Source organism: Urocitellus parryii, chromosome 4, assembly GCF_045843805.1.
Source record: "Urocitellus parryii isolate mUroPar1 chromosome 4, mUroPar1.hap1, whole genome shotgun sequence".
Classification (NCBI taxonomy): domain Eukaryota; kingdom Metazoa; phylum Chordata; class Mammalia; order Rodentia; family Sciuridae; genus Urocitellus; species Urocitellus parryii.
The window spans coordinates 21,991,805-22,019,725 of NC_135534.1; the positions used below are offsets into that span (position 1 = coordinate 21,991,805).

General features: G+C 55.7%; 1 protein-coding gene across 1 annotated transcript in view; it reads left to right on the forward strand.

The window, feature by feature from the left end:
* The first annotated feature begins 11,902 nt into the window (after positions 1-11,902).
* Syt13 (synaptotagmin 13) overlaps positions 11,903-27,921 on the forward strand; it is a 39,664-nt gene continuing 23,645 nt past the window's right edge. The window contains exon 1 of the mRNA XM_026399192.2: positions 11,903-12,085. Within this exon, the coding sequence (XP_026254977.1) occupies positions 11,903-12,085 (183 nt within the window). The remainder of the gene's footprint in view (positions 12,086-27,921) is intronic.

Genomic DNA, 27,921 nt, shown 5'->3' on the forward strand with positions numbered 1-27,921 from the left:
CTCTCTAAATAAAAGACAAAATATGGCTGGGGATGGGGCTCGGTAACCGAGTGCCCCTGAGTTCAATCCCTGGTACCAAAAAAAAAAAAAAAAAAAAAAAAATCATTGTACGATTTGTGCCTGGGATTCACTCGCTTACCTGGTCTCTGCCCCAAACCTTGAAGGAAAGAAGCGGATTCATCACCATCATCATACAGGGGAGGAAGCTGAGGTTCAAAGGGTGCAGGGACTCCCTGAGGCCCGCAGGTACCTGGTTAGGTGTGGTGTTGGGGACCGCATCGGCTCCTGAGTGGGGGGCTCAGCAACCTGGCATTTAGGAGGCCCCTGTGCCCCAAGAGGGAGACCAGGCTGGCAGGTCATCAGTAAGTGATGCTTCCAGCTGGATCAGTCAGGGTCTCCAGAGAGACAGAGCCAGTGGGATGGATGAATACAGATATGTAGACAGACAGACAGATGGACAGGCAGATGGACAGGCAGATAGACAGGCAGGAGAGGGGATTGGCAGGGAAACTGGCTCACCTGGTTGCGGAGGACCAGAGGTCCCACAGTGGCCTTCCGTGAGCTGGAAAGCCAGGGAAGCCCACAGCACGGCTCAGTCCAAGTCCAAAGGCATCGGCACCAGGCAAACAGGTGGTGGACCTCAGTCTGAGGCCCAGGTGCAGATCCTGGAGTCCAACGACTGGAGAATAGGAGTTCTGACGTCCAAGGGTAGGAGAAGAGAGAGGAAATTGGCCTTTGCTCTCCTTCCTCAAAGGCCCTAATTCCCAATATCGCCATGACGGGGATCCAGAATAGAGAACATGAATTTTGGGGACAAATTGAGTTCAGACAGACTCAACCATAGACATGCCTGGAAATGACGCTTTGCTGGCTCTCTGGACGTCTCCTGCAGTCAGGCTAACATCTGAAATGGTGAATCTCAGGAAGAAACGTGAAAAAAAATTGCAATTTTTTTTTTTTTTTGGTAAAAGAGAAAGCATAAGATGAATAAGTAGTAAAACTAAATGAAATGGAACAGTTCAGGTAACAGGCAATAGTTTCCAAAACTTCCTCAGAACACTTTGAGGAAATGAAGAGAAAAAAAATAAAAACAAAACAAATAAACAAAAAGCCATTCCCCAGGGTTTTGATCTAAGTGCACAAGTGTTAAATACACAAGTTTTTAGATCAAAAGAGCCACAGACTGACCAGCACGGTGACTGAAAGGCACATCCTGGTGTAGAATTTCCAAACATCAATGATATCAAGAAGATCTTAGAAACTTCCAGAGGGAGACAGACAGACAAAAGCAAACAAGAAAGGACACCATCAAAGGAATGAAATTGAGATGGACCCAGAAACTCTCAGCACTAGGAAAAAACAGGGCAAAGCCTTTAAAATTGAGGTCCTATTTTCCATCTAGAATCGTGAGGCCAAGTGATCAACAGGGTTTCACAGGGTCTGAGGGTAAGGGGAAAAAGTACATATTCAGGTTTTCCAGGACTTAGACTGTTTCTTTCCTACACACCTTTTCTGAGAAAGTTACTTAAGGATGTCCTTCCATAAATAAAGACATTTCATGGACTAAATCAAGAAAGAGAAAAATGTAATATGTAACTATGGGAGAGGGCCTGAGGGAAGTTCTAGGGCTTAGGCTGAAAAAAATAGTCCTGGAGAGCAATGAGTTCAGTTAGAAAGAAAGAGATAGAGGGTTCTAAGTGGGTGGGGGTATATTTGCTCCAGGGATTCACAACTGAGGATAGCTTTGCTCTCTGAGGACATTTGGCAATGCCTGGAGACAGTTGGGTGGTCCCAACTAAGAGTGGGGGTTACTATTCTGCTAACCATTCCCAGAGCATGGACATCCCCCTCTTTCAAACAACTATACACCCCAAATATGAATATGGCTAAGTTAGAATATAAGTCCCATAGAGGCAGGGCCCAGTGTTTCTTGTTCACTGCCGTGTCCCCAGACCATGCCACAGTGCTTCACCCTCCCTGTGGTCTTGCTGAATAGTGAGTGACTGACACAAGCTAATGACCATCTAGGTTCCCTGGGGTAGACATGTCTGTGGGGCTGGGGGAGCACCAGGTTTGACAGCTGACCTATTCCTGTCACCCAATCTCAGAGACAGAGTTCCAAGGCTGGTGGGGCAGGGTGGGCACTGGGTGCCAGGTCACTCTGGGGGCTGGATGGTGGCTCACTGGTTCAGTGTAGGAAGCACCAGCCACACCACCCTGAGAAAGCAACTGGAAAACTCTCGGACTTGAGCCACCCAGGAGGAGAGTCCTCTCCAGGCCTCCTGGAGGCAGGTCCCTGGGAACCCCTGGGGCTCCAGGTAGCTGGGGGACCTCAGCAGGTATTTCCTTGCAGCAATTTGAAGTCCTTCAAATTGGGCTGCAGATGAAGCTTGGGTTACCTTGCAAAGCTCGAAGTCACCCTCCTGGGGGTCCGTTGACTCCAACAATTCCCCTCTGTCCCTGTCTGTAAAATGTGGGTGACGGTCATCATCAGGAGGTCTCGGGTGCTTTGGAGCAGCTTTGGAGCTCCCGAGAGGTGCATGGTAAGGTGGGAAGGAGGGGGCTTGGCAATGCGGGGACCCGTGGTTCTCCTCCTCACTCCCCTCCCATCGCCCATCTCTTGTTTCATTTTTTCCACATACAAACCTGGGGAGGGGGAGGTGGCACAGAACCAAATGGAACATGCTTCTCGTGCAGCAGATCTCTGGTTCTCCCTTCAGCACCCACGTTTTAAAATAATGGTAATAACTCCCGACTTTCCTGCTCTGGCCACCTGTCAGCACTGAGCTAACCCTTTGTGTCCATTAATGCCCTTCATTTTCTTTATTTTGTGATGTCAGAGTGAATTGTCCAAGGCCACCCAGCAGGTTCCCCAGTGGGGCCTGGATTTGCTGGGGGTGTAGACCGTTGACACAGGTGTCTGGTTTGATTAAAACACAGAACTCTAACTACTCTCCAGCCCAACTTACCCCCAGCCCAGGCTGTGTGTGATGTATGCCAGTGCGTCCAGGGCCCTGGCCAGGCCCCTGGCCAGGCCCCTCCCACCCCAGCCCTGGGGGGTTAACAGAGCCAGGTTCCTGGAGCCTCTCTTGAGCAGGGCAGGTGGCAGGGAGCCGTGGCGTGGATTGCAAAGGAGTTATACTCGAAGGTGAGGCCAAGTCTTAAGACTTGGGGAGCGGGACAGGGACAGGGTGGCTGTTTGTCCCTTGGCAGACTTATGGAGGATCTGAAGGCTGCTCTAGGGCTGGGAGTACACTCCAGAGAACACAGACCCCTCTCCTGCCCTTCCGAGGGCCTGCATTCCAAAAGGGGAACTGGCCCTCCAACGTGACAGATAAGAAGCATTATGTGCAATATTAACTATGATTATTAAGAAATAATATTTTAAATATTAATTAGAAATATTAAATATGATAAATACTAATGGGTTGGAAAGGTAAGGCAAGGAAACGGAACAGGAAGTGGCCGGGCCAGGGGGTGAGAAGCTGGTAATTTTTTAGATAAGAGCCCAAGGAGGCCTCAGAAAGAGGCCCGGAGCCCAGGGCTCATTCCCCCCACATCCTCTAGGTGGCAGCATCTCACCACTGGAATGTGGTGGAAGTTTCCTCTTCTGGGCCCCAGATGAGTGTCCATTGTGGGTCCATCTAAAAATACCCTCAAAAGGAGAGCATCCAAACCAATGCAGGAGGAATTCCTGGGGTGTGAGTATCGTTCTGTCTTTTTATCTTGGAGCTGGATAAACAGGTGCCTTCACTGTGTAAAGCAGTGCTTAGGACCAAGTGATGTGTAGGTGAGACTCCAAGAACGAGTTCAAGATGCCACCCACACCTTCCACATTTTATTTTAACCTAAGTCACAGTTTACATGATTTTCCCACCTATGGAGGATGAGAATTCTGTGTCACCTTTCTAAAATTTAAAAAAGTACATCAGTGCAGACAAAACCTCGGGGCTGCGCCTGCCCGTGGGAAGCCCCGATCAGACATCAACACCTTTACCTCCTGCGCCCACGACACCCCGTCTGTGACTCCCTGCTTCCTGTTCCTGGCAGCGGAGGAAGAACTTAGAGACATAAAAACCTGGTTGCAGTGCAGAATCCTAGAATTTGAGGACTTTCCCCAGCCTTTCACAGATAGCTTGCTCAGACCTGTTTGAACTCGGTTCTGAAGGCCACCTGGCTGCGCGGATCTTGGCCAAGCCCTCACCTTGGTGCTCAGGAAGCCAGCTCTCCTTTGCAGTTTCATTTGTGGAATTACCCCTGTATTAAATTATATAATTCAATAATGAGACCGACTGGCATTGAGATTTGGAGACGGCGTGAGGTCTGCGTCACTGGGATGAAGCACCTGAGGTGAATTGAAAGGCAGGAAGAAAGGTTTATTTTGGCTCACGGTTTCGGAGGTTGCGGTCCCTGGTGACTGGCCCCATTGCTTCTGGGGCTGCGGTGAGGCAGCTCATCCTGGCCGAGGCACCTGGAGAAGCAAAGCCGATCACGTTTTGGTGACCAGGAAGCAGAGAGAGGGTCCCCATACACCCTCCAAGGGCACACCCCGCATGACCCGCTTCCTCCAACCAGACCCTGCCTCCTCAGGTCTCCACAATCGCCCAGTAGCTCCATCAGGTAGGGGCCAGCCTTTGTGGAACATTCCAGATGCAAAGTGTAACAGAAACAAATACCGTAAACCCTAAGTGAACATGTGACTCCATTGGAGGGGAAGTCAGTTCAACAGAGGTTGGCTTAAGTGCTGGAATCCACAAGATCAATATTTTTGTTGTTGAGCCACATCCTCAGCCCTTTCTAATCTTTTATTAGAGACCAGGGCCTCACTGAGTTGCTTTGGGCCTCACTAAGTTGCAGAGGCTGGATTTGAACTCACGATCCTCCTGCCTCAGCCTCCTGAGCTGCTGGGATGACAGGCGTGGGCCACCGTGCCTGGCCCAAGCTCACGTCTTCTGTGATGGCCCATGGGCTGGTGTATCTGTCACTGCTGGCAGTGCTTGGCCAAGTTGTCTTTGGGAGGCAGGAATAATAATCAAAGCAATTTATTCTGCAACTTAAATCCCCTCTTCTGGGTGCTTTATACAAGCTGGTGCCCCGTGTCTTCAGGGATGTGAAGATGGCCCCTGTAAACAGGCAGCTCTCGACCTAAGCCAGCCCTCCAAAACCCAGGGGCTTGTGTGACTCGTCACTCAGCACAGCTCGTCCCTCTGTGGATGGTGACCTGATTGGGTCCTGCAGGGTGGCTCTCCTCGCTCCTCCTGGCCTTAGTCTCCTGTCTATGGTGAGCTGCCCGTTGGCTGAGGGCTCGGCTTCCGGGAACTGGCCCGGAAGAGGCCAGGGGTCCCTGTAGGCTGGGGTCATGGATGACCTGCTCGGTGGATCCCTCGTGTCACACGGCACAGATGAGGCTTCTGCACATGGTGGCGCTTCCGGATGTCTGGAGACTCAGGCTTAGAACTGGCCTGCTGTCATTTCTGTCACAATTAACCAAATCAATGCACAGGCCAGCCCAGGGGAAGGGGGAATCAGTCGGCTCCCCGCCGGCAGAGTCACATTGTAGGGGGTCTGGACACAGGAAGGGGGAGAATCGCGAAGGACCCCCTCCTCTTCCCTTCTCACGACTGGGGAAGCTGAGGCTGGGGCCTGTCTAGGGGATCTGCCTGCCCAGGTCTCCCAACCACGGGCGGTAGAGCTGATGGCCGCGGCCGGGGCTCCCATGCTACCTCTCCCCCAGGCTCAGCCGCCTTCTTAAGAAATGAAAGGGTCTGGAGCAAATGGGACCCTTGAAGTTTTCAAATGAATACTACTTGGGGATCTTCACCATCGGTGGGGCGCGCTTCCCATCCTTACAACGTCCCTGAGGAGTGGGGACAGGTGCCCTGTTTTACAGATAAGGAAACCGAGGCTGAGAAACACTCAGGTTATTCCCAATGCGCCGCACAGCCCAGGACACACAGGGCCAAGGACTTAGCCCATGTCTTCTTTTTCTCTCTTCTTGTTGGGGAGGGAGTCCCACGTCGTCGTTCTCGGGCTCTGTTTTTGCAGGTGTGCTGGACCCCTCTAACCTGGGGCCCACAAACCTCTAGAAGACATCACGGGGTCCTCGGACAACTTAGGGTGACACACAAAATCATCTGTATTTTGCATTCAGGCATTTTTCTGAAAAGGAAATTTGCATTTATGAGATTCTCAAAGGAGTGTGTGACACAGTCAAGCACCACGCTTCTGGAAAAGTCCTGACCTTCCTCCCAGCCAGCAGACAAACCCTGGGAACTGCCTGTCATCTCTGTGTTCCCTGAACTTAGAAAAGGGAGCCTTTCGGCTACTTCCAGGAGGCACTGCATGGACCCCGAGGCTGCGCTCCGGAAGCAGAACGCTGTGTCTTCCGTGTGAGACGGAATGTGAAGGACCCTGGGTGGTGGACAAGGCCCACCATGGTGGCCGACGACAGGCAGAGGTCCACCTGAGGTGCTGCAGTTTGCTCTGGTGGCGGAATATTCCCAAAGTCACAGACTTGGAGCTCGGCATCGGGGGCCTCGGGGACCCCTTTCTCCTTCCTGCCTTAAGATGTGGCCCAAGAATTGCTCAGCGTCACCAATAGGTGACTGGAGCAGCTCCCTCCTGGCCCCTGGCTGCGCTGTCCTTCCTGTTGTCCTCGCCGCCAGCGGCCCACTCTCTGAGCTCCGCAAGGCCCTGTCCTGGGACCCGAATCTCCTCTTCCCCCAGGAAACTTCTCCTGCACATGCCATCTCGGGCAGGGACCTGAGCTCGGGGAATTAGCAGGGGGACCACGAAGCCATCGAGTGAGAGCCAACAGCACAGAGGCCAGAGGAGGGCGGGACGCACCCACAGGGTGCGGGTGTCTCCTGAGGCCAGCCGTACCTGCAGCCACCACCGAGCAGCACGGCCCCGGGGACCCTGGCCTTCCTCCCTGAGGCCCGCTGGGGTCTCCTCTTACTCCCCCAGACCCCAGCTGCTCTCAACTCTGCAGCAGAGGGGTCCTCGGAGCACAAATCCCATCAGTCAAGCTCCTCTGCCTAGAAGCATTCAGTGGCTTCTCTTCGAGGCCAGTAAGCCTGCTGCTGACCCTGTCCCCTATGTCCCAGGCTATGTCACACGGAGCCTCTGGGGTGTGCAGGAACCAGCTCCTCCTTGCCTGCGAGAGCCACTGGCAAACTCAGGGATTTTCCACAGCTGGACGTCAACCACGGGGGACACCCTGCACATCTGAGAAACCAACCAATGCCAAACACCAGGCTCCTTTTCTTGGAGAGTGGATGGACCAGGCCACGGCGGCCCCGTGCCCACGGCACCATGTGGTCACAGGGTCCTCGTGCATGCTCCTGCCCTGTCTGGGACGAGCTCTCCTCCTTCCGTGCTGAGCCAGCGCTGCTCTCGAGACCTTGGCACAACTGTCACTTCTCCCGGGAAGCTTCCTCTGATGTCTCTGAGTAGGTTAAATCCCTGTCACAAGTGTTCTCTTCTTCGCTTGTGTCGCACTTAGGATTCTACCTGTGGGAGGGATGATGACTCGCCGTCTTCCCTGAGGGACTGATCTCTGCGTGGCGGGAGGGACCAGCCTGGGCCCGTTCACGACCAGGGCTCTCTCAGGGGCTCAGCTCGCTGGTGGTACCCACTCACCACAGCGGCCCAGTGACTGAGCCACTTGGAGAAATACACACCACACGAAGAACCCTGGGCTCTGGCTTCTGCAACAGACCACTCTGGCTCACGCACGTCCTCCCCCTCACTCCCCAGCCGCCTGCCGTGAGGTTTGTCCTGTTTCCAGATTCTGGCCCACGGAATGGAGCACTCCATCGACTCCACTTCTACCAGGGCCTCGAAAATGTCACCACAGTGGGTTCTCCTCAGTGTGGCTGGAAGCAAAGGAGGCACAGGACTGAACCATCCTAGATTCCGAAGCCACCGATTGGAGGAGAGTGTCCTGTGCGCGACCCTACCCTCCTTGGAGGTAGACAGCAGGGAGATAGACTTTTTAAAAAATTGGTTCTTTTCAGTTATACATGAAGATCGACTTTGACATTTGCAAGTAAATGGGTGGAGACTATCATGCTCAGTGAAATAAACTAGTCCCCCAAAGCCAAAGTCGCATGTTTTTGTGGATACGTGGAAGCTAACCCATAGTAAGCAGGGTGGGGGGTGGAAAATAGATATTCAGTAGATTAGACCAAGGGGAAGGCGGGGAAGGGAAGGGGATAGAAAAAGGAAAGGCAGTGGAATGAATCTGAGATACATTTTTAATGAGGTAATTCCTGAGGGTTTGCAGGCTTATTTATTACTGCAGCAAGGCCCAACTTACTCTGACCTAAAACACCTACCCAGCTTCTTATTCTTCTACTTTTGGGGCAAGCTGCAATCTCTCTGGAGCTCAGTTTCCTTACTGGTAAAATAAAAGGCTTTCAGAAAGTGATCGCCAAACTCCTTCCAATGTTCAAATTCAATCGTTCTGTTTGCACGTCTCCCGCTCTTCTGGCACCATATGCAGACACCATAGATGTTTGCTAAACAAGAGAACCTTCTATATAGCTGGGCACGGCATAACAAGTGTGTGTGAGTCGATGAGAGTCAGCAGGTACAATGATTATCCCTTAAAATCATAACAGAGCTGGAGAATTCCTATCCCTGAGTGGTGTCTCTAGCTAAGAAGACTTCGTGGAGTATATGCCTTCCTCTGTTTGTAGTGATGCTAGTATAAATGAACCTCTTGTGCCACCAGTCACATTAAAGTGCAACACATAGACTGTGTACAGAACATAATACTTGAAGATGAAAATAAACCACGGTCACTGCTTTATGTATTATGTTTTATGATTATTTTAGAGTGCACCCTTACTTAGTAAAAAAGAGTTTGCGGTGGATCAATGTGCTGGACTACGTGGACGGCAGCCTTACCCATTTGCTGTGGCTGTGTTCCTGGATCGCATGGACAGGCCTGAGCCCTCTAGGTCTGTGTGAGAAGACTATCGTGTCCCCACAACAAAGGAGTTGCCTAATGATGAGTCCCATAGTCAAGAGATGCTTAACCGTATTTGAAATCTTTTCTCCCAGATCAAAGAACTTTAATACCTTAGAAATCCAGTGATGGCTTCAGAACATCCAGACATCCAACAAGCCCAATATTGATCAAAATAACAATGGTGACATTTCATCAGGAAGCGCGGGAGGCTCCAGGGATCCACCCCTCAGCCCTGCAGGAGCTCCCCAGCATCTTGCCCTCGTCTGCCCTTGGCAGCCTGGCAGCCCCCACATTCCCAATTATCTGCAGGCCACATCCTCAGTCTCTCACCCCCTCCCCTCAGCTGCCTCTGTCAGTAGATGTGATCTCAGTTTTCAAAGGAACCCACTGACACTTTTTCTTAGAGAGTTGTCATTAAAGGTCCCCTCCCAGAGATAGTAGCAAGAAGCATAAGTCACTCTTTGATGAGACAGAAGTGCAAGGATGCCCGGTCGGATGGCAAAGGCACCTCAGAATCTGCAGGACTCTTTTCGGGGTCCAGCCTTCCGGGCTGCAATCTGCCACAGATTCACTGCCTTCCAGAGAGGCAGGCTCCTCTTCCTGGGCTGGGGTCCTCTTATAAATGAAGGCCACTGCAGCTGCCTGCATCCTGGTAACCATAGTAACCGGGGACCACAGGCAGGTGTCTGATCTCTGCCAGACATTTTCTGATATTAAGTGCTCTTTACCCTCCCCCTTACCCCTATCCCGGATCCTGTTCAGATTTGTGGCATTAAGGGTCTCCCAGGGGGAGCAGCCCAGGCCCTGGAGACCCGGAGCTGAAAGCATTAATTAAACCACTTATTTCCCCAGAACATTTTGCATTTGCCAGGCCTGGCAGCCAAGGAAGACCTCCCAGGGAAGCTCAGATGAGAGGGAATGCTAATTCAGACACCAGGGACTGCGGCACTTCAGGGCTACAATCAGTAGCAAATGGGGCTCAGCAGGACAATATGTCCGGTATACAGCAGGCACACAATCAATACTTGTGGAAGAGCCAATTTAATAAAATGGAGCTCACACAGCAAATGGGGTTCCTTATGAGCCATAAAAGTCCTGTGTGAGATTATCGTGTGAGTCGTTCAACTGTTATTGAGTGCCTACTGCATGCACCCACGGATGGTGACAGGGAGATTCTAAAGATGTCAGCTTGTTGGATGAATCCCAACCCTCTGGGAGTAGTCATGTTGGGAAATGCATTGAGAGGAGACTGGAAGGGTTAGCAGGGACTGTGTCCCTAAGGGCTCTGGATCCCAGTTGTCTCTGGGGTATATCCCTGGAGAACCTTTAAAGCTATAGTGCCTATGACTGACAGGATCAGTGTGACATTTCAGAAACACCCTTTTGGATGTCCCAAAGGAAAAGAATTAGAGGAACCGTATTGCTTTGGCCAAACATTGTAGTGGCTCTTCGACTTTTGAACCCAGGCCTTAAACTGGCAGTTGACCCTCTTCCTTTTGGAACCTGCCCACCATGCTGTGAGACGCTTCAGCTACAGGGACAAGCCACCTGGAGGAGAACAAAAGTGCACCCCTTGAAGAAATGCATAGCCCAGCTGGGACCCCCCTACAGCCGCAGCAACTGCCAGCCACGTGAGGGAGCCAGGGATCATCACAGCCCGCAAACCACCCAGCTGAGCCCAGGCAACCCACAAAATCATGGTAAATAGAAGAATCAGTGTTCTGAACCACTGAGTCATGGGGGGTCTTTTTCTGCAGGTAACTGGCAAATAGGTAGGGCGTGGGCTGGTATGGAACCAGGCTGTGATGGCATCCACAGCTCAGCAGCAAAGGTCTGGAGGGGAGGTCACGGACTCTGGGGTCAGCAGCTTCACGGGAACTTGTGGATGGAATCCTCTCTGCCCCTTCCCATACGCACCTGGCGTCTGCCGAGTGAAACACTCCGCGTGACCAGAGAACAAAAGCCCACTATCTCTAGACAGTCCCCAAGTGCCGAGGAGTCCAATTCCCCTGCCCTCGAAGACCACTTTTATTCTCCCTCTTCCTGAATCAAGGGTGTCCCAGCTGCTGAGGCAGATCCTCTTTGTCCTCCAAGGACAAGTCCTTCTCTTGAGGGTGGCCTTGGAATCTGATTTGTGGCATTTGGGTGCAAAATGACCCTGTTTGTGGAATCTGGGTGCAAAATGACCCTGTTTCTGTCTCCTCTCAGCCTGGCCTCTCCATTGACCCATGAACAGGAGCACCCCTGCAGATGGGAGTAGGTCACAGAGGCCAACTGTGGCCCAGTCCAATGGGACTGCAGATCTCAGAGGGGCTGTGCCCACCTTCAGCAGGACACAGGACAGTCTTGAGCCAGAGCAAGTGCTAGCCCTCTGCCTGCTGCCCCACTCTTCCCTCTGGGGGAGAGGAACCTCAGCCCCTTGTTTACATGTCAGCAAAGCGCCCCCCCCCCTACACACACACCCCACTCTATGTTGTCACCTGCAGGACAGCCCCTGGGGGAGAAAGAGGATGAGCAAAAATTGAGATGTCTCTTAAAGGGAACCTTTAAAGACAAAGTCGCAGGCCTGATTCCTGCGCTCCTGCGGTGCCACCTCAGCGAGGTCCAGTCTCTCCTAGGGGCCCAACGGTCCCCAGAGACAGTCGGAGCTTCCTTCCACCTGGAAGGCCCGGGCTGCTGTTGGGTGGGGGTCCGGTCACATGTTGGCGGGAAGGGGGGGGCGGCTGATTGACGCGGCTCGGTGTCAGCCTCCTCTCTGACGTCCTCGCCGCCGTCCTCCCTCCCTCTCTCCCTCGATCCCCACCCCTCTGGCGGCGGGAGAGCTGCTGGCTCGCGGGGACCGGCAGCTGCTTAGCGGCGGGCGGCGGCAGGGACCCGGGGTGGTGCGAGGCGGCCGGACCGAGCCCCGCGCGGGGAGCAGGCACCATGGTGCTGTCGGTGCCGGTGATCGCGCTGGGCGCCACGCTGGGCACCGCCACCAGCATCCTCGCGCTGTGCGGGGTCACCTGCCTGTGCCGGCACATGCACCCCAAGAAGGGGCTGCTGCCGCGGGACCGAGAGCCGGACCCCGAGAAGGCGAGGCCGGGGGTGCTCCAGCCCGCCCAACAGGTGAGCGGCGCCTGGCCCTCCCGCGAGGCGGGGTCGCCGGGCTGCGGCGGGGACCCGGGGGCGCGGGCGGAGGTGCGGCGGCCGCGAGGCTCCCTTGGCTCCCGCACTGGGCTGGGAGGGGGCCGCGGACGTGCCCCAGGGGTCGGGGAGGCCTGGGGGGATCGGAGGGAGGTGAAGGGTAACTGGGGGTGAGGGTGCAGAGAGGCACGGAGAGGGATGGGGTGCCGCAGCGAGGGCTGAAGGGGAGGGCAGGGGAAGCCACCCGGATAGCCATGGGGACCCAGGGGAGCGCAGGGACTTGGGGGCTGCGGGGACTGCGGGGGCCAGGGCACTCGGAAGAGGACGTGGGAGGGGCCGGGAGCCGGGCTGCAGGACCGTGGGGAAGCGACAGGTCGGGGACTGGAGTGGGGTCTGCGGAGGGAGGAGGGAGCTGGGCGGCCGCGGACCTGGGGGAGAAGAAAACCCAAAGGGAGCTGCGCCCCGCTCCCCGCCCGCGCCTCCTCCTCCAGCGGGGACTGGGGGTGGGACCGGGCGACGCCAGGAGGGGCCTCCTGTCCTCAGCTCTGCCAGCCAGGGCGGTCTCGGAAGGTCCCTGGAGCAGGAGGGTGCCCCCTGGCATCTGCTCGGTGCAGAGCTCCTTGGGGCAGGAAATGGGCTGCAGTCCCAGGGTGCCCTGCTGCAGCGGGCCCGGGAGGGGTCTAGTCCCCAGCTGTGACCTCCAGGGTGTTCTCCAGGGACGGTGCCCGATGTTCCCTGGAGGACCCCAGGAGGTGCCTGGTCAGAGTGCTTGGAGGAAGGCTGGCCCTGTACTAGGGGGGTGACTTAAATGACCTCCCCAGTCCCTCTAGATTCCTTCCGGAGCTCACAGGGCTCTGGGGTGGCACTCAACCTCGGGGCTTCCATCCTTTTTCCAATCAATTATTCCAAAGCCACGGGGTCCAGGTGTGCGGGGCCTGTGCCAGTCACCATACAGTGACCTGGAAAGGAAAGTGGTTTGAGTTCTTACAACTGAAGGAAAGTGGCATTGACTCTGGCTGAACCGGAGCTGCAGGGCAGTGGGACGTCAGGCTGGAATGATCTAGAAGTGGGAGTAGCGATCCCCACTGGCAGGGGTTGGAGGAACCCTTTTCCAGAAGTGATGGAGCCCGGCTGCCTCTCAAGCTCCTCTCCTGCCCAGGGCACCTAGGGACAGCCACTGTGCTGCCTTTCAGGGGTGACTCTCTGGGCACTGTGTCCTCCCTTCCCGGAGAGGACCCCTGGAAAAGCAGTGGGTTTAAGTGACCTCCAGGACCCCTCCCGTGCTTTGTCCTATTGACAACCAGTCGCTGGCTCCAGGGCTGATCATCTGCTAAAGACAAGGCAGGAAGTCTCAGCCCTAATACGATTGTCCACACATCTCATTAGATAAGTCACAGCAAACCATGGCACAGGCTCTGTGCCAGGTACTCTTACGAGTGCTTTACATTATTAATGCATTTAACAACTCGTCAAGAAGCTATGGGATGATTCCATCAAAAGATTAGGAAATAGAGGTTCAGAGAGGGTAAGTAACTTGCCCAAGGTCACACAGAGAAGTTTTAGAGCCTAGCTCTCCAGAACTGGTCTGACTTTGGAGTCCATACCCGCAGCTGCTCCACGGTGCTCCCTCACCTGCCTGATCCAGAGTGGCTCTCTCCACAGCCCGGCTCAGGCCAGTGTCCTCTTCTTTCACAGTCTCTGCCTCCCTGGTTTATGATTATTCTTATAGGACACTGAGCTCTGTCCTCCCCTCTCTTCTGGCTTTTCACACAGATGGCTTCTTCTGACCCTTTAGGTTTCTTTTGTGTTTCAGTGTCACCTAGTCAGGGAGGAGGATGCCTACTGTCATTAAAAAAAGGCGTCTCCACGTCACCCTCTCCCATACCATTGCTTCCAGATTCTTCCACAGCACTTGTGACAGTGCAGTCGGGTCTTTGGTTCTCGCCTCCTTGCATAATACTTATTCCCAGCACAGAGTAGTGTCTGGAAACCACCTGGCATCCAAGAAAAAAACTGTCACACACAACTGTATCCCAGCAGCCAGCTGGGGGTAGCTCTGTTAGCGCCTCCCAGGTGGGTGCATCCGTCTGGTGCTGGCTCTAGAGGGACACAATGAGCCTTTATTGACACATGACACCTGCCCATCCACAGTCCCCTTAGTGGTTCCCTGGGGGACACGGGATGGGGCCACCTGGGGCTCCCTCTATAGAGTGTGGCAGGCTGAGGTCTCACAATGGCTTGGTGGCAGCTTCCTTCAGCCGCTGACCCAGATAAAGTAAATAGAGGAAAGACGCCCGCCCGTTGATTTCAAAGAAAGTCAGGCGCCTGGTGTCTGCAGGGTGGCAGGTGACGTGATCTCAGTGGCAGATGTGGACAAAGAAGACCCGGCCAGTGGTGCTCTCTGAAGATGCGCCTTAGAGAGAAAGGGCTGGGGGAGGGGAAGGCCTGGCAGAGGGGTGTGAGGTTTGGAAAGTCCCCCTCCCCCCTCCCCGAGAACTGGGCCGTCTGGGGGGACAGAGACGCCCCCGTCCTGTTGGGGAACCTCTGGGGTTTGCAGGCCGGACCTGGGAACCGGATTTCAGGCCCTGGAGGGCTACATGAAGGTGAAGGTTCCTGTGATTCTGAAGAGAACTCGGACGTCTCCCAGGGGTCTGAACCTGCTGATGGGCCTGGGGACAGTTTCCAGGGTCATGGGCTTGGATAGGAACAGCACCTTCTGTAAGAAGAAATAAAAGCCAACCTCAGTCGTCCCACCAATCCACGTGACTGTCCCCAGGGAGAGTTGTGGATGGTCCCAGACACAGGTTCTTCACCACGGGGCACACTCATCCCTAACTCGGAGTGTGGGGCCCGCCCAGGCTCCTGCCAGTCCCTGTGGGTCAACTCATTGACCAGGAAGCGCCCGGCGTCCCTTCCACCGCCCGGCGTTCCTGGGCCTGGGTCCTCTCAGAGGAAGTCCTCTGCCCTGCTACCCACTGGAGAGCCAGCGGAGCCGCCCCTGCCCGTCACCCGGGATTCAGGCCTGTCTTCAGGGAGCCTTGTCTCGGGGTCCCCTTAGCCCTTGCCTTGTTGTGACCTTAAGTGTTTTTCTCAAATGCTGGAGAGGCCCCCAGGGGACCCTGATGCTGTCCCCTCAAAGCCAAGGTGCAGTGGAAGGCTCAGTAAGGTCACTCGGCCTCAACAGCGGTCACTCCTTGGGCCTCTTGCGTCCACACCGCCTGTTTCCCACTCTCAAACGGAAAAGTCCATCCTTCCAGGGAGGCAGAGCCCAGAGGGGCTTCCTATGACGCCAGAATATCAATTCCAAGATTTGATGAAATAAGTGACAGATTTATATCAAACAAACAATGTGTGTACGGTGGGTCCCCTCTCCCCAGGCCAGGAGTGTGTCCTTCATTATTTATTTATGTGTTGGTGGGTTGGTGGTTATCCCTGACAACATCTGCTTGAAGTCAGGCATGTGGCAAGGTGTCTTTTGAACTCAGTCACCGTGTTGCTGTAGGAATGAACAGAACAGGGTGGTCCCCACGGGGGTGCCACCAGGGAGGCATTGACCGGAAATCTGGAGCTGGCCCTATTTATTGGTGGGGCTCCCCTGGGGGAGCGGGGCCGTGTCCAGCCTTTGGCTGCTGCCCTGCTTGGTGACATGTGCTGGTCACATAGTGTGGTCACTCTGTGACAACATGCCCAGCCCGGTCCGTATGACATGTGAGCTTCTCGCTACGTCATTAGACATTGATTTTTAAAATGTCATATTAAAAACTGTCATGGAGCCACGTGATGGGTGTTTATATTAATTTAATATTTTTATGGCCAGGAGGACTTTGGGGCTGTACTTGAGAGGACCCTGTCTGCGGTCTGTTATAAGCTGCCTCCCAAGTCCTGTCTGCCGTGGTCCTGTGCCAGAGAGACGGTCCCTTGGCCCTGGGGCCTCGGCACCATCCGTGGGCGGAGGCGCCCCCCCACCCGTCCCTCTCCTGGCCCTAGACCCTGGGCAGCCCCCCACCCTCACCTTCCTCACCCTGGCAGAGCCCGGCGGCGGGCACAGGTGCTGCTCACTCATCAGGGGCGGCTGGGCACTGGTGGGCACTGGTGGGCAAAGGCTGCCGCAGAGCAAAGACAGCCCTGCTCCTCCGGATGAGCAGGGCCGGAGGGGACCATGGTTGGGCCGTGGCCGTGACCCTTCAGGGAGCCCGGGAAAGCCTCCGCCCACGAGGAGCTTCCCGCAGCTTGGGGTGATGGCCTCCCAGGCACACCTGCCCTGCATGACCACAGGTGGCCCCGGAACTGTGACCCCACCCCGGGAACTGACTGGCCCCACACCGCTGTGAGGCCACCTCTGTGGGCCCCCTTCAGCCTTTACTTGTTGGTTATGGTCGGTTTTGTTTGTTTCGCGTACTTTGCTTCTTGTGGCTGGAACCCAGGCGGAGCGCGTCCTCCCGCTGCAGCTGCTCCTGTGTTTAAAGGTCCATTCTGAGCTCACTGTGAGCCCACGTCCTGACTGATGAGCCCCTTGTCCCCACAAACACCACCAACAGCAAGAGATCTGCTCCCATAGAGCCATCCTGGTGTGAATCAGGCTCTTTGCCTGTGCCGGTCCCTGGGCGGGTCACTGTGCGGGTCACTGGGCAGGTCCCTGGGCGGGTCACTGGGCGGGTCACTGGGCGCGTCACTGTTCTAAGCACTTGAACCATATCGATGCGGACCTTCCCGATAGCCCTGTGAAATTCGCGTAGGTCTGGTTTGCACTTTACAGAGGGGACAGTGAAACTCAGAAAGCTCAGGGGCTCTTTCCAGTGGGGAGCCGGAATGGGGCGAGGGCTCTGTCTCAGGCCCACCTTGGGTCACTGGCTGGAGCTCAGGAGGAAACGACACACTCAGGGTCTCCTCTGAGCCATTGCGTCTCTGGGGACCCATGGGGTCCCCAGCAGGCAGTCTCGGCCTTGCCCTGCTCTGGAGAGCTTTGCCTCCTGCGCGCCCTGTGCTCCAGGCGCTGGGTGTAGCTCAGGACCCTCCAGAGACGCAGCAGACATGTTTGGGCCGGTTGCTTAGCAACAGGAAGACAGTGTGCCTTTTTCAGCAGGAAATCAGCCTGGATGGTTTCAGGGAGAGGTGCACACCCACGGGAGACGGCAGGCTTCCAGACACCCAGGACGGCGGGGACTCTGGGTCTGTGTCCCTCAGCCCTGTCCCCGTGGGGCATCCCCTCGGTGCAGCGTAGAGGCCACTCGGGCGCGTGCCTCTCCTCCTCGTGGAGGCCGGTTGTCCACTCCAGCAGGACCTGAGTTTCCCCTAAGGCCCAGGTCACTGTCGACTCCTGGGCTGCAGGAAGGGGGATCCAGAGGCCGCCGGACGCAGCGAGGGGCAGAGCTGAGGAGAATCACACGGGGCCTAAGCAGATGGGGAGAAGAGAAGAAACCCACCGACGGGCGAGAATCGGAGCCAGGGAGGAGGGGGCGCCACGGCAGACACCGAGCCCCGAGTCAGAGCGTGGGGGGGATCGGTGGAGAGGAGCCCTTTCCCGTCCAGTTCCCAGTGACCACCTACCTGCACCCAGTGGCCCTGGGGACCCTGCTTTGAGGACGGAGGAGGTCAGTCTCATAAGGACACGTTCCGAGAGCCGAGGGCTCGTGTTTTGCGTGTCGGAGTCAACACCCCCGAGCACAGAAAGGCCCCGACAGCCAACTTGATGAGGAATAGTGTGTTAGGAGAACTCGAAAGGAAAGCAATGAAAGGGCTGTGCCCCCCTCCTCCCCCTCCCCCCTCCCCTTCCTCCTTGATCATGTTTATTGAGCACCTACTGCATACCAGATACAGTGCTGGGGATTCAATGGTACCCAACCACGCAGTGACCTAGTGTCAGCTCTCATGGAACTAAAGATGTAACGGGGGAGACCAGAGTCCAAATAAGTGACAGTGTGCCATGGGGGTAAGTGACCCGAAGAGACGGTGCTGGTGCTGGGAGGGTGCCAGGTGGAAATGACCCCATCGGGGGTCAGGGGAGGCTTTCTTGGAGACAGCAACGGCCCAGCTGAGAGCTGGAATCGGAGCACAGGTTAACCAGGGCCATAGTGGTGGGTGCTGGGAGGGCCAAAAAGAGGATCGAGCCTGGGCCAGGGTCCTGAGGCAGGAGGGTCCTGGCGCAGAGGAGGGCCTGGGGAGGGTGGTGCACATGAAGAGCGGCCAGTGTGTGATGGGGCAGGCGGGGCCTTGTGAACCTCAGACAGGCCAGCTCAGGCAGGCAGGACTCAATCCCTCACTAACGTCCCTACAAGGCCACCGAGCCTGTCCTGATGGTACGAAGGTCACAGTGACTTTCAAAGCTCCTTTTTCTTTGGCATTGCAGTAGAATCCACGTAAAATTAGCCATTTTTAAAATGTACGAACAAGAGACAGGTGGTCAGTTCACTGTTGCAAACACCACCTCCGCCCGGTCCCAGGACCTTTGCATCACCCCCAAAGCAAGCCCTACCACCAGGCATCCCCTGCCCCCTCCCCTACCCAGCCCTGGGGAACCGCCCCTGTTTCCTGTCTCTGTGGCTTTGCCTGTTCTGGATGTTTCCTAGGAAGGGACACAGGCGGTGTGTGTCCCTCTGTCCTCTGGCTTCTTGCGCTCAGCACCCTGCGGCGCGGTCCTCGCTGGGCATCGGGCTGGCGGTCACTCTTAGCCGTGTGCGTCCCCGTCGGTATCTGTGAGCACCACTGTCGGCTGCTCGAGGTCCACAGCTGGGACCGACTTACGGATCCTCCTGGAACCCTGTGTGGGACTCCTGAGGGGCAGGTCATCCAGGCCCACCCCCCCGCCCGCCCCAGCGGTCCTTTCCGCCCTTTTCCGAGCACAGCTGCCCTGGTGGGGGCTCAGGTGTCTCACTGTGGCCTCTTCTGGGCTTTTCATATATCTATAAATCCAAAGCCTTTTCCAAAGTGATCCGTGTAGGTCTGTTCTGATGTACACTCCGGATGTATTTCTTGGAAAGTCGTTATTGGAAAACTTAGCCAGTACAGGAGCCTTTAAACAAAGACGACGTAGCAGTTAGATCACAGATCGGCTGAATAATCGCTCATCTGTGGCATTCTCTATAGGAGGTGGGAACTTCTTTTTCTTTTTTCATCTTTTTTTTTTTTTTTGTATCAGGGATTGAATCCAGAGGCACTTAACCGCTGAGCCGCATCCCTGGTCCTTTTCTATATTTTATTTTGAGACAGGGTCTCACTGAGTGGCTCAGAGTCTCACTCTGAGTGGCTGAGGCTGACATTTGAACCCGAGATCCTCCTGCCTCGGCCTCCCAAGTCACTGGGATGATAGGCGTGTGCCACTGTGCCCAGCCTGTTCCAATGGGCACAATGATTGTATTTAGGGGCTCCGGTGTGATTTCTGGTCCGTGAGCACATTCTGGAGTGATCGGATGGGGGTGGCCTACGTGCCCGTCTCTGTGCCCTCCCTCTCTCTGGTGGGGCACCCACAAGCCTCTCTCAAGCTCTTTGGAGATTTGCACTGTTGTTGACTCTGGTGGCCCTCCTGTGCCGCCAGCCACCAGAACCAGCCCGACTTCAGCTTGGTCCCATGGACCAGCCTCTCCTTGTCCCCTCCTCCTCCTCCTGGGCCTCTGTGACCGAGTGGGAGTGGCACTGGGCGCTGTTTGTCCTCAGGAGTCTGGGTTGTCCACCGAGGGTGATGCCTTCCGGCTCCATCCATCCTGTCACGCAGGGCAGGCTGTCATCTGTTGGAGTGACGCTGGAGAGAGCTGGTGAACCTTTTCACACTTTTCATCCACCGTCGTGGAGAGGCCTCGGGTCGAGTCTACATTTTGCTGGGGACAGGGCTGCGGTGAATGTGGGGTGCGGATCTCAGCGTGTTCCCTCCTGTCCTGTGGCTGCACCCCCAGCACCGGGACTACCAGCTCATACGGGAGTTCCCCTTTTTATTTTTGAAGGAACTTCAAAAACATAATGGCCAAAGTGACTCAAATTCCCACAACAATGGGTAAGGGTTCTCTTTGCCACATTCTCACCGACACTTGTTATTTTTTTTTTCCCATTTTTTTTCGTCCTGGGGAATTAACCCAGGGGGTGCGTCGCCACTGACCACATCCCCAGCCCTTTCTATTTATTTATTTTAGTTTGAGACAGAGTCTCACCAAGTTGCCGAGGCTGGCCTCGAATTTGCGGTCCTCTGGCCTCAGCCTCCCAAGCCGCTGGGATTACAGACATGCGTCACAAGGTCTGGCCCTTTTCTCTTTCTGATCGTGGCCATCCAGCTGGAGTGAGATGAGGCCTCGCTGGGGTTTGATGTGCGTCTGCTCTGGTGGCCGGTGATGCTGAGCACGTCCTCACCTCCTGTTGGCTGTTTGTCTGTCTTCTCACTATCTAGGAGTTCTGCCCATTTTCAAATAGGATCATTGGGGTTTTGCTATTGAGTGCACACTCTCATTTTAGAAAGATTCCCCGGTCACCGGGAGTATCTAGCAGACTTTTACTCTTGACCACGTCATCAATGGAGTCCAGGTGGGCACACCTGGTGGCTCCTGAGTCCCACAGGGGAAGTGGAGTGCACAGCAGTGCTGCCCCTCTCTCAGCACACTGCACCTGCCCTGTCCTTCAGATACGTTGCCTGTTATGTCCCTGTCACCTTCCCCGTGCCTCCCCTCACAGCTCTGGGCCCTCATGGGTCCCAGTATGCTCCACCCAGCAGGTGGAGGCTCCCGGTCCCACTGAGTCCCACTGAGGTGGAGTGCGCACCTTGCAACCCCCTGCCTTTCTAACTGATGCCGCCCGCTGGGCCGGGCGGGGGTGGGGGTGGGGTCGGAGCATTCTCCCTGGGGCTGGTGCCATGCTCACCCCGTCTTCTAGGCCAGGAGCACCTCTAGGTGCTAACTCACTAGGTAAAATGTGCTTTCATGGCTTTATATGATAGGGAAGCCACCGTGTTGCAATGATATCGTGAGACATTGATCGGGACTTTGGGTGGCCTTGGAATGTGTCATAGTTTTTCCCGTTAAAATAATGCACCAGCACTGCCTGCCTTCTGGAACCCACGGCCAGCGGGCTTCCAGGAAACGGCAGAGCCGACCAGGGGATCTTGCATTTTAAAAGCCGGGAGAAGGACCCTCGGGGAATTCTGAGCACCTGAGTCTTGTCCACCTGGCAGAGACCTTAGGACGCGGTGACCCGTTTCCCTGACTCCTCCACCCTCACCACCTTTCCTTCCTCGAGGTGACAAGAAGCCAGGGGGAGGAGTGCATGCCAGAGAGGCCTGGTGACAGACGGGAAGGCGGAGGAGGAGGGGACTGTGGGACTGGGGCCCACAGACATGGCGCAGACACGGAGCAGCAGGAGCGGGCGCTGTGTCCCCTGGAGAAGCTCCGAGCCCACCAGGGAATGGAGGGGGTGCAGGCAGCGTCCCTGTCCTTGGCTCCTCCCCCCAGGTCCCTGTTCTCTTGGTGGACATTGGAGAGAGTTTCCCAGATGGTCAGCTGCCCAGCCGATGGGAGGACATGGGGGACCTGCTGCCGAGGTGGCGTCAGGGGGAGCGGTGACGGTGAGGCAGCTGCTCGGCCTGCTGCTTCGATGGAGGGGTGCTCGGGAGGAAGTGGGGCCGGGGAAGGACTCACGGCAACAGCCACAGGCCCCACCGCCCTGGGCAGCCCTGGGCACTGCCGCCTTCGGAAGGCTCCTCCTCTCCGTGGGCACTGCCCAGCTCCCTGCCGCCCACCTTCCTCCCCACCACGGTGTCTTCATGCAGAAGAAAGGGCCAGGCCACCAGGGAAGGTGTGGTGGCTTCAAGAGAAACACAGCAGGACCCACCGCCCCGATGTCCACTCTCTCAAGGGGCGTCACCTAACGAGCTGGTCACAGGCAACAGGAGGGATCCTAGGAGCAGCCAGTGACTGTCACCCTCTGTGCAACAGCCACAGTGCAGAACCTCCTACACTTGCCCCCACCATAAGACCATCCACCACGAGGCCCTCACCACAGCTGGTGCTATTTGAACTTTCAGCCTCTTTTCTTTATATGTTACCCAGCCTCAGACATCTCATTACAGTGATGGAAATGGACGAATATGCTTCCCAATACAGAAAATTATCTCTCAGAATGAAAATATTCATTTTATGATGAAGATGCTGAGCTATCTCATAGGAAGCAAGTGAGACACAAAATCCTGAACTTGAATTCAGACTCCTCCATGACCTTGGCCATGCTGAATCTCACTTTTCCCATAAATGAACTGGAGATGGATAGTAATAAGGTTCTCTGAGGCAAGGTTTAGGATGGAATGAGATGACTCTCATGAAGGCACAAGAAGCCTCGGCCCTGGCCGCTCCTCAAAGCACAGTTTAGGTGTCTCAGAATCATGGCTTGTCTCCATGCAGGGGGAGAGACTATATTAAAAGTGTCCCAGATGTGAAAGATGAAATGCTCCTGCTAGTGTGGGGAGGGGAGCAGGAACCTCCACTTCTAGGACATTCCTTCATCACATAGGGATTTCTGATCATCTACTGTGTGCAAGGCCCTGACTAAGCAAGCATTGGACACCACAGTCACAAGGTGAACCACATCCCTGACGCTGTGTAGTTCACGTTCCAGGGGGAGAGATGCTCGTCTTGCAGACACATCGGTGGAAGTGGACAGCTGTGGAGAGTGTGGTGAGGGAGTTCAGGGACTCCCAAGCAGTGGTTGTTGATCAGTGCTCTGACCTGCAACTGTCTTGGAGACCCCTTCACTAAAAACATTTGGGGCATACATGCCTCATATGTGCATATTTAATTCCTTGTGAAGCACGTGTATATTGATATATGTGCCCTATTATTACTAATACATCATGCACATAATAAAGCACATGTAAAATAGACCTTTTTTAAAAAAATAAGTTATAGGCCAGATGCAAGTGATGCACACCTGTAATCCCAGCTACTCCAGAGGCAAATTTGAGGCCAGTCGCAGCAACTTAGCAAGACCCTGACTAGAAATCAAAGGGGGCTAGGATGCAGCTCAGGGTAGAGCACCTCTGGTTCCAGAGTCAGCTCCAAAAATCACTTAAAAATACAAAAACAAGTAATTTCACAAAAAATGCTGTTACCTCCCTCCCATATTCCCAGTGGACTACCCCGCAAGCCTCTGGCACCGTGAGTGGCATTTAGTAGGTAAAGGCCTTGGGATGAGGGCCAAGATATCCCAGGGACGGGGAAGAAGCAGGGTGGTTAGAAAGGACAGAGGGAGGCCGGCCGTGGAGACAGCACAGGGCAGACTGGTGGGAAGGGAGGGACAGGTCAGGCCAGCCAGGCCCACTCAGGACCTTGGGGCCACCATCGGTGTGTAGCTCTTCGTCCCAGGAGCCGTGGGAACTATGGAAAGGTCTCTCTCTGGAGGTCTGACGGGTCAGCTTCGGCGGTGCACTGACCCCCGGTGGCTGGGTGCAGAGCAGGCTGGCTGGGGGGCCTGGAAGTGAGAACCGGGGAGCGCCCTGGGTCAGACGGTGACAGCCTGCCAGGGAGGTGACCTGCTCTGGAGAGATGGCCCCAGGAAGAGGGGAGGAGGGCTGACCCTGAGCAGCTGCCCTCCTGCTGGGTGGTGGCGGCACTGGGTGGGTCAGGGAGCCCCGGGACAGCCGAGGCCAGAGCTCCCTGAGGTGCAGGGGACGGGGGTCTCCGGGGTCCCTGTGCCCGCGGTGCTGGGGTGCTGGAACTCACTGTGTCGCTGGCTGGAGATGACCCGGGGTCTTATGCACCCTGGGAGCACTGGGAAGAGAGGTGAGCGGGAAGGAGGATGCCCAGGGACAGTGTCTTTGGTCACTGACGTCGAAGGACAGCAGTGAGCGGCTAAGGGACATAGGACAAGAGAGAACTCAGGGACGGGAAAGTCAAAAATGTCAGAAAACACTCTCTCCAAGGGCAGGGCCATCACAACAGAGACCACTGCTGGGGGGTCCAGCACCAGAGACCCCTCCTCTGTGGGACGCGGACCGTGAAGGCCATCCGTGACCTTGGAGACCAAAGGGACCTGATGGGGCCTCTGGGAATGGGCCGTGGAGTGGGCGGCGAGTCCAGGTGATTCTGTGGCTGTCAGGGGCGGGAGGGGGGCGGCTCCCGTCTGCAGCCGGAGCTGAAGAGCCTCCATTCTGTGGGCTGCCTTTTTTTCTGCGGACGAAATCTGAGGGCAGAGAAAGAGAAATGCAAAATGTGGGCTCGAGGGAGGATTTTGGCAAACAGAAGGACGGCCAGGCAGGCAGGGAGCCTCCTTGAGCTTGACGCCTCTGCCCTGGTGGGTGACTGAGCGCAAAGCAGGCCTCAGAGTGTCCCGATGGATCGCGGCTGGAGTCCTGCAGATGGTGTTAGGGAAGGATGGGGGCCAGGCGCTCCTGACACTCCGAAGGGGTGGGATCCAACCAGGAAGCTGGAAAGGGAAGTAGTCGAGGGTCCTAGGGGTCTTAGTGGTGAGGGGCGTGGTCTGGTTGCAAGGGGCGTGGCCTGGTGGCGGGGGGCGTGGCCAGCTGGCTGGAAGGGGGCCGGCTGTGGAGGAGGGTGCGATGCTCCTAGCTCCGTGGTGCCCTGAGAGCAATGTGCCCCCCAGGTCAGAAATGCAGAACCTTCCTTCAGCTCCCTCCCAAAGCAGGCAGGGCCTGGGGGAGGGCAGGGTTGGAGTGAAGCTTGACTTCCTGACAGTTAACACTAAGAGGAGGCCACCACAGGCCATGACGAGTCAGCAGGTGCCATGCGGTGCTCTTGGATCCCTTTTTGTGGGTGCGGTGTTGCTGGGGGTTGAACCCAGGCCCTGGGCGTGTGAGGCAGCACTCTACCAACTGAGCTATCCACATCCCCTTAGCAAAGCACCGCGTGTCCTCTGAAGAGGGAGCCCCTGGGGTCCTGGGCCCCTGAAATCCGTAGGAGGATTTCCCAACCGGCAGCTGGTGACAGGCTGTCCTGGTGGCACAGGGTCTGGAGAAGTGGCTTGAGACCCCTGCCAGGCATCGAGGCCACATCCCAGACTCCAGCCATGTCCCTGGGCTGGGGTCCTCACGTCTGTGCAGGAAGAAGAAGGGTGGCTCTGGCTGCAGCTGCCATCGTGGGAAACCCAGCTCTGGGACCCCAGCGGCCTCCGTGGGGAGGCTGTGCTAACTGCCACCGTGAATGAAAGGCAGTTGGACTGATAAACAGTATCCGTGATTAGTATCCGTGATGATGCTGGCATTAAAGGACGAGGTACAGTGATCCGACTTTACGCTCCTCCCGACCAGGGAGGTGGGAGGCACCTGGGCTCTGGGCTGCAGCTCTGATGGCCCTTCTTCCACATGTGCCCCCGGCTAGTGACACCACCTCTCCACACCTCCGTCTGGAGTGTGTGCGAGGTCATGTGGTCATCACTGACTGTTGTGGGAGTTAAATGAGATCAGACACCAAGCATCGTGCCCAGAGCACAGTAAGTGCTGGGCCTACCCTTGTGTTTCCAAAGCCACGCTGAATCCTCCCGCCTCAGCCTCCGCCTCCCCCTGCTCCCCGACACCAGCCCTGTTGTCTGGCCCCCGGTAAGTCCTGGCCCCGGAAGGCCCCCTCCTCAGCTGCACTGACAGACTCCCTTACCCTTTGGCATCAGGCAGAGCTGCCCCCAGGGAACCCCGAGGAGACCTGCCTTATGACATCAGGAGAGTGGTGGGCATTTACCCCCTCTCCCTTCCTGCCAGGTTGCTGGGGGACCGCAGTGTCCCTCACCTGAAGGGCTTAGTTCCTGCCTCCTTTACCCAGCCACCTTGTCCTGGTTCTGGTGACTTGCCTGCTTCTTCAGGCCTAGGGAAGTGCCCAGCTATTCCTGGCCCGGGACACCCACCGACCCTTGCTGGCCTCCTTAGCCCTCCACGCGGTGGCATATGTCTGTCATCCCAGCGGCTCAGGAGGCTGAGGCAGGAGGATGGTGGGTTCAAAGCCAGCCTCAGTTACTTAGCAAGCCTCTAGGCAACTCAAGAGAGACCCTGTCTCAAAATAAAATATAAAAAAAAGAGGCCTGGGGATGTGGTTCCATGGGTAAGCGCCCCTGGGTGCAATCCCCGGCATGAAATAAATAAATAATCCATCTGCTCCCTGAAGCCCGCCTCCTTGCTCGGAGAGAAAGTGCCGTGGGTCCCCACCCCTGCTCTTATCAATAGTGTGTTCAGTCCCTTCTGAGGATCCTCACCAGCCCAGCCATCCAGGAGAAGAAAGGGACGGAGACAGTGCGTCCACAAACACTGTCACTCAATTGGAAAGGATCAGGAGCGCCGTGACAAGACCCTCTATCTGCAGGTTTGATCTTTAGAAGCCACTTTTATTTCCCATTTGATCCAGCATCTGCAGGGCACTGGGCACATTTCACAGGTAAGTTTCCCCAGATGGACACCCGGGCTGGGAAGTCTGGGGCTGCTGATCTCAGGAGCTGGCGATGAGCAAGGAGATGCCCCCCACTGGGTGGTGAGGGAGCCCCTGCTCTGGATGCGACTGACCTGCTGTCCTTTGAATCTCATTTTCGTGACAGCATTTTGCAGACTGCCCAGAGCTGGCCCGTGTGAGGTGCAGGGGAATCTGGGGGGTTTGCATCTCACTTAAAGGGAAGAGCAGCCCATCTGACGGCACCGATCTGCCTTGAATCTGCCACAGTGGTGGCTGGGAGGGGAGGGGCAGAAGCAGCCTCGTCACTGTCTGTCCCTAAAGCCTCTTCCTTGTCGACTAGATGTTCAAGTCATGCAAGGAACCCATCTGCTGCAAACCCCGCTGTGGCTGCAGATGTCTGGTGACGCTTGGCCCTCTTCTCCTTGGAAAGGGAAGCCGAGAAGCCCATACGGAAGTGCTGTGTCCTTGGTCTGCTCTCAAGTCCCTCCCAGGGTGGCCTGGGTCACCCCTATCCGTCACCTGTTCCTTGGAGAAGTCCCGAGCACCACCACCTTCTGGTTTCACCCAGATTCTTGGCAGTCATTCCCAGCCTGGTCCCTTGCTCCCTCCCCCTGCACTGGCTGCTGACAGTCCCCCAGTTTGAGATGCCTCTGTGTCCCCCGTCAGTCACCTTGAATCCTGGGCAGAAATCCCTCCTTCGGGAACCTCCTCTGATCACACCGATGGTGAAAAGCTCCTCCTGAGGTCTTCTGTAGCACACAGTCCAGACCTTGGTCTCTTTGGACAGCTTTGGGGCTGTGGCCCAGTGGTAGAGCGTATATCTAGTATTTATGAGGCTCTGGGTTGGGTCCCCAGCACTGCAAAAACAAAACAAACACACACAAAAAAGACTACTCTTAGTACTTACTTATCTTTTTCTAAGTCTGCATCAGGAACAACCAATAGCTTCCATCTTGCATGTCACTTCTTATCCACTGACAATGACTTTCTGGAGCCATGAGTTGAGCACACTGTGTCTGAACTCAGCAGGAAAGTATGCTTTCATGGATTAGCTATGTCTGCCATGTGCACAGGAGAGCTGTAGTAGATCATGGAATATCTGGACCCCCACATGAGCACTGTGCTTCCCGAGGGCAGGGACTTACTCATGTATCTTCCATGGGATAGAAGCTGGGTCAATACGCAGGTAGTAGGCAGCGGGCGTGAGCTGGTTTCCGTCTGACGGATTGCAATCTGATGTTTTACTACAGCTCCCCTGACTGTGCTCATGGCAGACATGACTAATCAATCAAAGTATTCTTTCCTGCTGAGCTCAGACACAGTGTTCTCAGCTCATGGCTCCAGAAAGTCATGAATTTGGGTTTAAAGTTGAAATGTAAGAAAAATTCAGTAATAGTCCATGTCCTATTCTGAAGCCATGCTTTACAACCTGGGTTTTTTTTTTTTTTTTTTTTTTTTGGTCAT